The sequence below is a fragment of the Nerophis lumbriciformis genome, linkage group LG19, assembly GCF_033978685.3.
Source record: "Nerophis lumbriciformis linkage group LG19, RoL_Nlum_v2.1, whole genome shotgun sequence".
Taxonomy (NCBI): Eukaryota; Metazoa; Chordata; class Actinopteri; order Syngnathiformes; family Syngnathidae; genus Nerophis; species Nerophis lumbriciformis.
In genome coordinates, this window is record NC_084566.2 from 5,842,084 (window position 1) to 5,855,427 (window position 13,344).

The window sequence follows — 13,344 nt, forward strand, 5'->3', positions numbered from 1 at the left end:
GAATATAAGACAACCTGTCTTTTTTAAGATGTTTTTCTCGGGGGGAAACAATTCATATTGGGGTTAAGGCGGCTCCTATAGTATGCATGCAAACAACCTAAAAGAAGATGGTAACTTGCATGTGTAAATCACGAGACCCCAAATATAAGACAACCTTTTTTTTTTCAGACTGTTTTCTTGGTGGAAAGCTCAACTCATATGGAGGTTTATACAATATTTACAAAATGCATGCAAATTAAATTTAAAAAGAAGCCAACTTGCGAGTGTAAATCGAGAGACGCCGAATATAAGACAACATGTCTTTTTTTAGATAGTTTTCTTGGGGAAAACTCATCCTATATTGGGGTTAAGACAGCACCTACAAGATGCATGCAAATAACCTATAAGCAGCAGCTTGCATGTGTAAATCGCTATATTCATAATATAAGACAAGCTGTCTTTTTTAAGATGGTTTTCTTGGGGGGAAACTATTCATATTGGGATTAAGGCAGCTCCTATAGTATGCATGCAAACAACCTAAAAGAAGATGGTAACTTGCATGTGTAAATCACGAGACTCCAAATATAAGACAACCTATCTTTTTTCAGACTGTTTTCTTGGTGGAAAACTCAACTCATATGGAGGTTTATACAATATTTACAAAATGCATGCAAATTAAATTGAAAAAGAAGCCAACTTGCGAGTGTAAATCGCTAGACGCCGAATATAAGACAACCTGTCTTTTTTAAGATGTTTTTCTCGGGGGGAAACAATTCATATTGGGGTTAAGGCGGCTCCTATAGTATGCATGCAAACAACCTAAAAGAAGATGGTAACTTGCATGTGTAAATCACGAGACCCCAAATATAAGACAACCTTTTTTTTTTCAGACTGTTTTCTTGGTGGAAAGCTCAACTCATATGGAGGTTTATACAATATTTACAAAATGCATGCAAATTAAATTTAAAAAGAAGCCAACTTGCGAGTGTAAATCGAGAGACGCCGAATATAAGACAACATGTCTTTTTTTAGATAGTTTTCTTGGAGAAAACTCATCTTATATTGGGGTTAAGACAGCACCTACAAGATGCATGCAAATAACCTATAGGCAGCAGCTTGCATGTGTAAATCGCTAAATTCATAATATAAGACAACCTGTCTTTTTTAAGATGGTTTTCTTGGGGGGAAACTATTCATATTGGGATTAAGGCAGCTCCTATAGTATGCATGCAAACAACCTAAAAGAAGATGGTAACTTGCATGTGTAAATCACGAGACTCCAAATATAAGACAGCTATCTTTTTTCAGACTGTTTTCTTGGTGGAAAACTCAACTCATATGGAGGTTTATACAATATTTACAAAATGCATGCAAATTAAATTGAAAAAGAAGCCAACTTGCGAGTGTAAATCGCTAGACGCCGAATATAAGACAACCTGTCTTTTTTAAGATGTTTTTCTCGGGGGGAAACAATTCATATTGGGGTTAAGGCGGCTCCTATAGTATGCATGCAAACAACCTAAAAGAAGATGGTAACTTGCATGTGTAAATCACGAGACCCCAAATATAAGACAACCTTTTTTTTTTCAGACTGTTTTCTTGGTGGAAAGCTCAACTCATATGGAGGTTTATACAATATTTACAAAATGCATGCAAATTAAATTTAAAAAGAAGCCAACTTGCGAGTGTAAATCGAGAGACGCCGAATATAAGACAACATGTCTTTTTTTAGATAGTTTTCTTGGGGAAAACTCATCCTATATTGGGGTTAAGACAGCACCTACAAGATGCATGCAAATAACCTATAAGCAGCAGCTTGCATGTGTAAATCGCTATATTCATAATATAAGACAAGCTGTCTTTTTTAAGATGGTTTTCTTGGGGGGAAACAATTCATATTGGGGTTAAGGCAGCTCCTATAGTATGCATGAAAACAACCAACCAACACAGAACAAAATTCCTTACTTCTTCATTTAACCTTAAAATAACATTTTCAGATGTTAACAATACAACTGTGCATTAAAGTCATATTTTCAACCAGCATGTATGTCACTGTAAAAGTGCCTATTTCAAACTTTATGTGACATACATGCTAAACAGTCATCAGCATGCATTAACTAGTAGGATTTTGGAGTAGCCAGTAGCCTCAATGATGTGCTTCCTCAGCTCTCCGCTGTATGTTCTTAAGTATGTTCCTCACGCCACAGGAAATGCCCAGAACAGACATTTATTTGGTCACTGTTGCAGGACAAGTTGATGCCTGAGGAGAAGGGGCACCCGGCGTCTTGTTGCCCTTGCCCTGTCTTTCAGCTGTTGCCAGTGCTGAAATATTCATACACAGAGGAAGAGTCGAAAAAAATAACTGGATTTTTCATGAGGTCTATAAGTAGGTCAATGAGAAGACCCCCTCATTCTTATTTTTTACAGTAACTCACAGTGGAAGGGGCTTGCTTGCTTGAAAATAACAGCTATTAGGAAGTGTATGTGGGAGAAAAAGCTTCCAATAGTAAACGTGGTTAGGAAGAGGTTGGAAATAATGTTACAGATGAAGTGTGAGCTCAATTGCAGGAGATGTGTTCTGCCTGGTGACAGCTGGAACCGCCGGCGGCCAATCAGATCAACACGTGAGCTTGGAGTGAGGCGGGCCTTCCTGTCCGAGCACATAGGTTTAAAATATTCTAGTCTTTTTGCACAGTCAAGCATACTTAGGCCGTCATATTACCGCCATGACAATGTTTCGAGTGGTTTCAGAAGTGGTCCACCTGTGGTCGGGTTTCCAGCCAATCACTGAGCACACAGCTTATAAACAACATCGTCACGACACTAGCTACAAAAATAAACATGTTTCCTGTTATCACCTGTATCTTCACCGTGTGGCCCAACCATGCAGGGTTATGTTCAAATATATTATTGCTGGGAGCTAAACTAGGGTGTTGCGCACGTGCCAAACAAGTGCACGTGTGCTTTATTATTGCCGCTGTAGCTTGTTTCCATGGGCACCACGTTGCTAGGCAGATTAGAGCTCCCTGCCCCAGCCACCCCACCAAGCACCTTCTGTGCAGCAGCTGGCCAGGGGGCTGTCACACACCACGGGGTCTCAGACAACACACACATTGCATGCCAATGCAGCTTCATCCCCATTTGTTTCCAACCCTGACAGGAAAATGCATAATGTTATCATTCCTCTTGTCGAAAACAATTTCCGCACATCTTGAGTTGCATTTTCTCCCCTGTGATACACACATCCATTAACGCACTCCACTCAGACATCATTAACGCTCCATTCAGGCCAATCATCCATTTATAAGGATTGATTGTGTACACGCTGGGGGGACTTCCATGGTGTCATTATGTGTGAGCAGAATCCCTCATATCCCAAACTCCAATCAATGCTTTTCAGCGGCAATGTCCCAGCTGCGAGCATTGATGTAACACTCTAGTGCAGTGTTTTTCAACCACTGCGCCGCGGCACGAGATACAGTCTGGTGTGCCGTGGGAGATTATCTAATTTCACCTATTTGGGTTAAAAATATTTTTTGCAAACCAGTAATTATAGTCTGCAAACAATGTGCCGTTGTTGAGTGTCTGTGCTGTCTAGAGCTTGGTAGAGTAACCGTGTAATACTCTTCCATATCAGTAGGTGGCATCAGGTAGCTAATTGCTTTGTAGATGTCGGAAACAGCGGGAGGCAGCGTGCAGGTAAAAAGGTGTCTAATGCTTAAACCAAAAATAAACAAAAGGTCAGTGCCCCTAAGAAAATGCGTTGAAGCTTAGGGAAGGCTATGCAGAACAAAACTAAAACTGAACTGGCTGCAAAATAAACAAAAACAGAATGCTGGACGACAGCAAAGACTTACTGTGGAGCAAAGACGGCGTCCACAAAGTACATCCGAACATAACATGACAATCAACAATGTCCCCACAAAGAAGGATAAAAACAACTAAAATCTTCTTGATTGCTAAAACAAAGTAGATGCGGGACATATCGCTCAAAGGAAAACATGAAACTGCTACAGGAAAATACCAAAAAAAGAGAAAAGCCACCAAAATAGGAGCGCAAGACAAAAACTAAAACACGACACACAGAAAAACAGCAATACACTCCAAATAAGTCACGGCGTGATGTGACAGTACACCTACTTTGAGACAAGAGCTATATTGCTGCATGCTTGGTTATGCTTTAAAGTCATATCTAACAATTGCGACAACGACTTTTTACTGTCAGCTGAGTTTTGTTTTTTAATGGTGTCTGCTGGTGGTGTGCCTCTGGATTTTTTCAACACAAAAAATGTGCCTTGGCTCAGAAAAGGTTGAAAAACACTGCTCTAGTGACATGCGTAGATCACAATGATATGAGGGGACATGCCTTGACGATGACGTCAGGCATATCCTATTCCCATTGTCCCCTGGCAAGGAAAGCCTGGAGGCTCAAGGATTTGTATCTGAATGCCGTGTCCGTCTGTGATGTCATGTAATATATGTTTTACACGTGTATAACGCTAATGTCCCTTCCTGTTAGGACCGGGGAGGACATAGCAACAGAAGGCAAGCACTTACGTATGGGCTCCATCGCCATGCCGGACCCCCAGGAACGTATGCCCATGCACCATCCGCACGCTTTGGCTTGCGGGCAGGGCTTCTCCGTGCGCTCCCAGTCCCTTCACTCTGTCGGCGGCGGCAACGGCGGGGGTGGAGAGGAGGAGGTGGGGAGTCCCACTTCGAGGAAGCAGCCCCCTCCTAAGCCCAGGAGGGATCCGGCCACCAAGCTCAGTATGTCGTCTGAGGCAGTGGACCACAGTCCTGGGTCCACCTGTCGTGGGGACAGATGTGACGGTGAGTAGGGACGGCACTCAAGATTCAAGATTCAATTCAAGATTGTTTACTGTCATATGCACAGTTAAACAGACAGTTTGCCGTACAATGAAAATCTTACTTTGCTAGTCCACCCTTCAACAAGTCACACGGTACTTAGCTAAAATAAAAATAAAAATAAAAATGTATATACAAGGCACAGTAAGAAACTTAACATTATTGCACATTCTGATTGACAGTCAACAGTATAAATATGGAGGTGACATTTGGTCACAGCAGCAGTTAAAGTGTCTTTAGTGATCAAAGGTGAAAAGTGTCTACAGTGATGGTTCACAATTCGGGGGTGGTCATGGTAGCTGTCTTTTGTTCAAAAAGATAAAAGTAAAACGGGGGGCTAGCATTCACAAATTAACATTCACAAGCCTGATGGCCTGTGGGTAGAAACTGGTTGTCAGTCTCGTAGTCCTGGATTTCAGGCTCCTGTATCGTCTGCCTGATGGTAGGAGGCCGAAGAGATTGTGCTGGGGGTTTGTACTGTCCTTTATGATGTTGTGTGCTCTCCTGTTGGCCCTGGTAGAGTACATGTCCTGTAGTGAGGGGAAGGCTGATCCTGATGTGTACTGAGCAGTTTTAATCACTCGCTGGAGTGCCTTCCTGTCCTTAGCAGTGCAGTTTCCGTACCAGACCGTGATTGAGCTGGTAAGGACACTCTCAACCGTACTTCTATAGAACTTGCTGAGAATTTTGGATGGCATGCCAAATTTTCTCAGCCTTCTTAGGAAGTACAGTCGCTGCTGGGCTTTCTTTATTGTATATTGGGTGTTGTGATCCCAGGTGAGGTCCTCGCTGATGTGGGTCCCGAGGAATATAAAGGTTTTCACACTGTCCACCTTTGTCCCCCCTATGTACAGAGGTGTGTAGTGGGTACTCCTTCTCCGTGAGTCAATAATCATCTCCTTGGTCTTGTCTGTGTTCATGGAGAGATTATTATCCTGACACCAGGCCACCAGTTCCGCTACGTCCCCTTCTCCCTCCACACCAAAGAAGTGATGCCTAAGTCATGCCCTGTGGAATCCCTATAAAGTAGGGATTTATACATGCAAACCAACAGGTGGGACCAAAGGACTCCCCCCAGCAAGCGTGTCAGAGCTTTTCTTCTTATCATTCACATGCAGATGCAGCCAGCTCAAAAACGTGACTAATTATAAGATAATGGTGATCAGTTATAGTGCATAAATGGTTCCTAATGCATACATATGTTGTCTTGAAAAAGAAGGGTCCTCTTATATTTGGTATACAAATCCCCTCAAAACATTTACAGCATTTGACGCTAATCCAAATAAAAAGGGACCCCTTTTCACTTTTTGCAAACTCTGAGCTAAAAGGCTACGTGTAACTAAAATACGCAAATCAACCATAGCTAACCTACGACAGATGAATGCACAACATATCCTCGCGCAGAGCTAGTGCAGTGGGGCCCCGGGAATGAAACCACGCCAGCCTTTGTGTTCAGTTCAAAACTTGGGAGACAAACATTTTTGCAGCAAATTCCCTAAAAACACGAAAGTTCTCCTGTAGTGTAGAAGAACTTGTAGCACTGTAAACAGATCCTTGCATTGGCATTTGAACACTGGGGCCGAACTTGCGATGTTTATACCTGGGGCGTTCCGAACTGAGTCCTTTTTGGAAGTGACACATTTTGGGGTTAGTGCGTCTGCCTCACAATACGAAGGTCCTGGGTTCGATCCTGCGCTCGGGATCTTTCTGTGTGGAGTTTGCATGTCCTCCCTGTGACTGTGTGGGTTCCCTCCGGGTACTCCAGCTTCCTCCCACTTCCAAAGACATGCACCTGGGGATAGGTTGATTGGCAACACTAAATTGGCCTTAGTGTGTGAATGTGAGTGTGAATGTTGTCTGTCTGTCTGTGTTGGCCCTGCGATGAGGTGGCGACTTGTCCAGGGTGTACCCCGCCTTCCGCCCGATTGTAGCTGACATAGGCTCCAGTGCCCCCCCGCGACCCCGAAGGGAATAAGCGGTAAGAAATGGATGGATGGATGGATTTATGTATCAGATGCAGTAAGTAGTCCTGTGTTCAAATTCTCTAGTTCTATTCGTGGGGTTCCTCAAGGTTCCATTTTAGGTCCTCTCTTTATGTCCATTCAATTGTTGGCCCGCAAGTTCAGTTAAAAAAACTCTTGAGAAAATCAAATATTTGCAGCAGATTCTTGAAAAGACGAGAGTGCTGTCATAAAGGGGATCTTTGACAAGCTTTTATGCAGAAGATCTTTAAAAAACAGCAGAGCGCTGCTGTAAGTCTGACAAAATAAATAGACCAACATTAAATGTCGACTTTAGAGGACGCTGTTTCTCCAAAATATATAAAATAAGACTTAATAGTGAGGGAGAAGTCAGTCTCCCCGGTTCTGAGCTTTCTGGAAATGTGGCCCCCAAAACAATCTAGTTGAATACCCCTTTATTAAAGGAAAGAAACACACAAATAAGTAATTATTATATGCAGCTAAGAAAAGAGTTAATGATACAACAAGCCAGCATACAGTGTAGTTACAGCAAAACAATCAAGGCTGACTAAAGTGAGTGTGAATGTTGTGTTGGTCCTGTGATGAGGTGGCCACTAGGGCTGCAGCCATTAGTCCACAGATGTCCACAATATAAAAATATTTGGTGCTGACAATTATATTTGTGGACAATAGTCGTGACGTCATCACTCCTGTTTTTAAGGGGGGGAAAGTGGGTCACTCGCTACAACATGGCCAGTGATGACATGTAAAGTGTGAGGATGTTCCTCTTATTCTTGTTAAAAACATGAATACCTTGCTCATTTTGCAAAGCGGACCTTGTTTTTATGGTGGTACATCTGTGATATGTGGGCATTTTAAGACATGATAACGGAGGGAGGATGTGGTCTCCGCCTCGTTAAGACTGTTAGCTTATGCCTTGCTAGAGTGAGATGAAGTTGTGTGGAAAAATAACTATCAATTTAGCCAAAGTCAGCCAGCTAAACTTTGTCTACATCAATTGAAGTGCCGTATTTTTCGGACTATAAGACGCAGTTTTTTTCATAGTTTGGCCGGGCTCCAGTGCGACTTATATATGTTTTTTTCCTTTTTTACTATGCATTTTCGGCAGGTGCGACTTATACTCCGGTGCGACTTATACTAAATACGGTACTTTTTTAAAAAGCAGCATTAATTTGCAATGTCCTAAAAAAGAAACTTTAACAAACAAACACACACAAACACCCCAACGCGGAGGTATCATAATATTAAACATACAATCTATTAAATAGCCAACATTTGAATAATTCATCAAAGATATAATTCTACACATTGAGTCTATTAGAGTGCTAAAACTGCCCAGAGTTAATCAATAACCAATATATCAGTGTGCAGCTTTTTAAACATCACTAAATGATTTTCTTTTTGAGGAAGTTAGATTTTGTGTTTTATTGTTTGTTTTCTTTGCTGTTAATACATAAACAAGGTGAATTATTATTATTTTTTTAGCACTTTGCCATTCCTTTCTTTTAAGTGGACAACATTTTATTAGTCATTTTAATTGATGTAACCGATGAATGAGCCGCACAGTTACAGTATAAATAAATATTTATGAATTAATTAGTCATCTTTGTTGTTAGTAAGCGCATGCCTAAAATAACTTAATCTGCATTCACAAGTCAATGGAAAAATCACAGCCATTAAATACCGTATTTTCCGCACTATAAGGCGCACCGGATTATTAGCCGCACCTTCTATGAATTACATATTTCATAATTTTGTCCACCAATAAGCCGCCCCGGACTATAAGCCGCGCCTACGCTGCGCTAAAGTGAATGTCAAAAAAACGCTGCGCTAAAGTGAATGTCAAAAAAACAGTCAGATAGTTCAGTCAAACTTTAATAATATATTGAAAACCAGCGTTCTAACAACTCTGTCCCAAAATGTACAAATGTGCAATCACAAACATAGTAAAATTCAAAATGGTGTAGAGCAATAGCAACATAATGTTGCTCGAACGTTAATGTCACAACACACAAAATAAACATAGCGCTCACTTTCTGAAGTTATTCTTCATTCGTACCGGTAAATCCTTCGAATTCTTCGTCTTCGGTGTCCGAATTGAAAAGTTGCGCAAGCGTGGGTTCCAAAATGGCCGGCTCCGTCTCTTCGAAGTCATCGGATTCAGTGTCGCTGTTGTTGTGCAGCAGTTCTGTGAATCCTGCCTTCCGGAAAGCTCGGACCACAGTTGTGACAGAAATATCTGCCCAGGCATTTACAATCCACTGGCAGATGTTGGCGTATGTCGTCCGGCGTTGTCTGCCCGTCTTAGTGAAGGTGTGTTCGCCTTCGGTCATCCATTTTTCCCACGCCGTTCGCACTCGTGATTTGAATGCCCTGTTGACACCAATATCCAGCGGTTGGAGTTCTTTGGTTAATCCACCCGGAATGACGGCGAGTGTTGTATTTGTGTGCTTCACTTGTTTTTTGACACCATCTGTGATGTGGGCGCGCATAGAGTCGTATATCAACATGGACGGAGCAGCGTGAAAAAAGCCACCCGGCCTCTTCGCGTAAACTTCCCTTAACCACTCGCTCATCTTTTCTTCATCCATCCATCCCTTCGAGTTAGCTTTTATGATGACGCCGGCTGGAAAGGTCTCTTTTGGCAAGGTCTTCCTTTTGAATATCACCATGGGAGGAAGTTTCTGGCCATTAGCATGGCAAGCTAGAACCACAGTGAAGGACGACTTCTCATTCCCTGTGGTGCGAATATTCACCGTACTTGCTCCCGTTGTATCAACAGTGCGGTTCACAGGAATATCAAAAGTCAGTGGAACCTCGTCCATGTTGATAATGTTCTCTGGCCGGATCTTTTTTTCCGCTATCTTCTTTTTACAATATGCACGGAAAGTAGCCAGCTTTTCTTTAAAGTCGTTAGGCAGTTGCTGTGAAACAGTGGTCCGTGTGCGGATGGAGAGATTGCGTCTTTTCATAAACCGGAAACACCAAGAAGCACCACCTTTAAAATCATCCAGGTGAAGTTCGCTTGCTAGCGTTGTTGCCTTCATTCGAATAGTGATGGTGCTGACACTTCTGCTTGCTGCTCTCTGCTCAACAACCCACTGTTCGAGTTCGTCCTCCAACTGTTGCCATCGTGCTTTGTTCCCTCGGAAACTCTGTTTTGTCTTCTTTACCTGGCGCAGGTCATCTTCTTGCTTCCTCCACCTACGCACCATTGATTCATTTATGTTATATTCTCTTGCTGCTGCTCTATTTCCGTGTTCTTCGGCATGACTTATTGCCTTAAGTTTAAATTCTGCGTTATAAGCGTGTCGTTTAGTAGGAGCCATTTTGTAGTCTGGTCTTTACAGATGTAGACACACAAAGGAAATGAAACGAAATATCCGCGCGCTTCTTTTTCTTCCGGGGGCGGGCGGTAGCGCTTCCTGTTCTATGGGGGCGGGTGCTTACCTTGGCGGTTGCTTGCGTAGAAGAAGAAGCACTTCCTGTTCTACCGGGAAAAAAGATGGCGGCTGTTTACCGAAGTTGCGAGATCGAAACTTTATGAAAATGAATCGTAATAAAGCGCACCGGGTTATAAGGCGCACTGTTAGCTTTTGAGAAAATTTGTGGTTTTTAGGTGCGCCTTATAGTGCGGAAAATACGGTATGTGTACTCTTTATTATCCGATTAGTCGACTAATCGTTAAGATAATCGTTGACTAATCAACTATCAAAATAATCATTGGTTGCAGCCCAAGTAGCGACTTGTCCAGGGTGTACCCCTGAGTGCAACTGGGATAGGCTCCAGCCCCCCCGTCACTCCGAGAGAATAAGCGGTAGAAAATGGATGGATGGATGCACTGAAGTATTTGGCTGCCACCAGCAGAGGTGCCGTTGAGTGACTATCTACTAGTTTGCTGTCTGAAGAAGCACTTATTATCAGAAGAGCACTATGTCAGCGATGCAGCACTATTCTGCAAAACACCAGCATGGATACAGAAGTTCAGCACATTCACAGTTCGAGCCTTGCTGTCCCTCGGAACATATGAAGATTTTAGTTGTGTTATTTAGCTGCAGCTCCACTCTGCCCAACAGCAGATGGATGAGAGCATTCATCCGGTTTTTGGTTTCACAGTCAGCTGTCAAGTTGGCAAAAAGGTCCTGACATTTCCATGACCTTGTTTAAAAATGGTTTCATGCTTTGAGGCAAATCGCCAATTAAAGCCAAGGCTTTTTTTTGGGGGGGGGGGGCTGCAAACTGGCAAGGCAGTATGTGGAGATGCTGTAAGTGAGATCTGCAGCCTGCAGCAGTGTCAGTCTGTTTGTAAACACAGTATGCTCATTTGGACCGGAGTCAAAACAAGGGCATAATTATAGGAGGACTCAGAGCTCTAAATGAAATTAATTGAGCTAAATAAATGTTTCCCCCCACAATCTTTGGAGACAATCTGCATAGAGCAGTCTTTTGGTAGTACAATGAAGTCTTTGAGTCAGGGGCTGGGAGAGCAAAATAAAAGCAGACTATTTCCATGATGATGTTTCACCGCCAATGTGAAGCGAAGGGAGTCGCCCACCCGGGCTGAGATTGGTGGGGATGTCTGAATGTGCACACAGATCTTCCTGGGCACCACGGCAACCATCCCACAGAAACAAGACACCCCTCCTCCCTGGCCAATCGCAGCGTCCTCGCGCCACGCCGTCCAATGGGGTTGCAGAGACGCCGAAGTCTGCGGGCGCGCGGCCAATGGCCACGCGGCTGTGGGGGTGTTCCTGGCCGAGGGGGAGGGTTGCGTGCGTTGTAGCAGGAAGGGGAGGAGCTTGACAGAGTAGAATTCATTCAGGAGGAGCAAATGACCTAGATTCTGTTTCCCCCTCGGAGGAGAGGGTGGGTTGCGGGTAAACACGACAGCGGGAGGAGGGCGGGAGAGGAGAAGGGATGTCACCAGCGCTGCTGAAACCACGCAAACCTGTTTGTGCAGGAATGCAGCTGTTGATCATGCACGCCTACGACATGCACATCAACATGAAATCCTCCTGAAACTCTAAATGCTACATTAGTCTTTCTTTGATTTTGTCTCTAACAATAATGCAAGGCTCAGCCATTTGGGGAAGTAAACATGTCAGGCAAACGTAGTTAGAAATACCGTATTTTTCGGATTATAAATCGCTCCGGAGTATAAGTCGCACCGGCCGAAAATGCAAAATAAAGAAGGAAAAAAACATATATAAGTCGCACTGGAGTATAAGTCGCATTTTCGGGGGAAATTTATTTGATAAAATCCAACACCAAGAATAGACATTTGAAAGGCAATTTAAAATAAATAAAGAAGAGTGAACAACAGGCTGAATAAGTGTACGTTATATGACGCATAAATAAGTATAGTATATGATTTCCTTTTCGGTGCCATTTTTGTTCATCCCTTCTCAGTTTTTATAAGTTACCGCCAATGTTGAAATGATAAATTTTCATAGGTACGGAAGTAGTAGCAGGTAGCATCTTTTTTTTCACAATGCACTTCTGCCATGACCCGCCCCCACCAAATTTCTATTGGTTGACGTGTGTGTGTGTGTGTGTGTGTGTGTGTGTGTGTGTGTGTGTGTGTGTGTGTGTGTGTGTGACGATTGCTGATATACGTCTAGTCTCTTACGTGAATGAGTTAAATAATATTATTTGATATTTTACGGTAATGTGTTAATAATTTCACACAAAAGTCGCTCCAGAGTCTAAATCGCACCCCCGGCCAAACTATGAAAAAAACTGTGATTTATAATCTGAAAAATACGGTAAATGAGTGCTATTTTTTTAATCAGATTATTCACACATTTAAAAATTGGATTAACCCAATGAATAAAGTTATTACTTGCTTGTATCATTTAAATTCACTTAAAGAAAGAGCCCAAAATTTGGACACGACTGCAATTTTGTTGCTAGAATGTCACACAGGAAACATTTTTATAGTTTTACTTGAACGCACGTGATTCATTTGCTTCAAAATTGGTAACAGTTTAATTTAAAGTCCCATTAGGGTGTATTTTCAAGTAGAGATGTCCGATAATGGCTTTTTTGCCGATATCCGATATTCCGATATTGTCCAACTCTTAACTACCGATTCCGATATCAACCGATACCGATATATACAGTCGTGGAATTAACACATTATTATGCCTAATTTTGTTGTGATGCCCCGCTGGATTCATTAAACCAGTGTTTTTCAACCTTTTTTGAGCCAAGGAACATTTTTTTCATTGAAAAACTCCGGAGGCACACCACCAGCAGAAAACTAAAACTAAAAAAATGTTGGATATGAATTCAAACTATAACCAAGCATGCATCACTATAGCTCTTGACTCAAAGTAGGTGTACTGTCACGACCTGTCACACCAAGCCGTGACTTAATTCAAGTTTTTTGGTGTTTTCCTGTGTGTAGTGTTTTAGTTCTTGTCTTGCGCTCCTATTTTAGTGGCTTTTCCTGTTTTGTTTGTATTTTCCTGTAGCGGTTTCATGTCTTCCTTTGAGCGCTAATCCCCGCACC

At 42.5% G+C, this 13,344-nt stretch overlaps 1 protein-coding gene across 1 annotated transcript in view; it reads left to right on the top strand.

Moving 5' to 3' along the window:
* Window positions 1-13,344, top strand: part of nyap2b (neuronal tyrosine-phosphorylated phosphoinositide-3-kinase adaptor 2b) — a 51,745-nt gene that overhangs the window by 10,075 nt on the left and 28,326 nt on the right. The window contains exon 3 of the mRNA XM_061979654.2: window positions 4,499-4,812. Coding sequence (XP_061835638.2) covers window positions 4,499-4,812 — 314 coding nt within the window. The remainder of the gene's footprint in view (window positions 1-4,498; window positions 4,813-13,344) is intronic.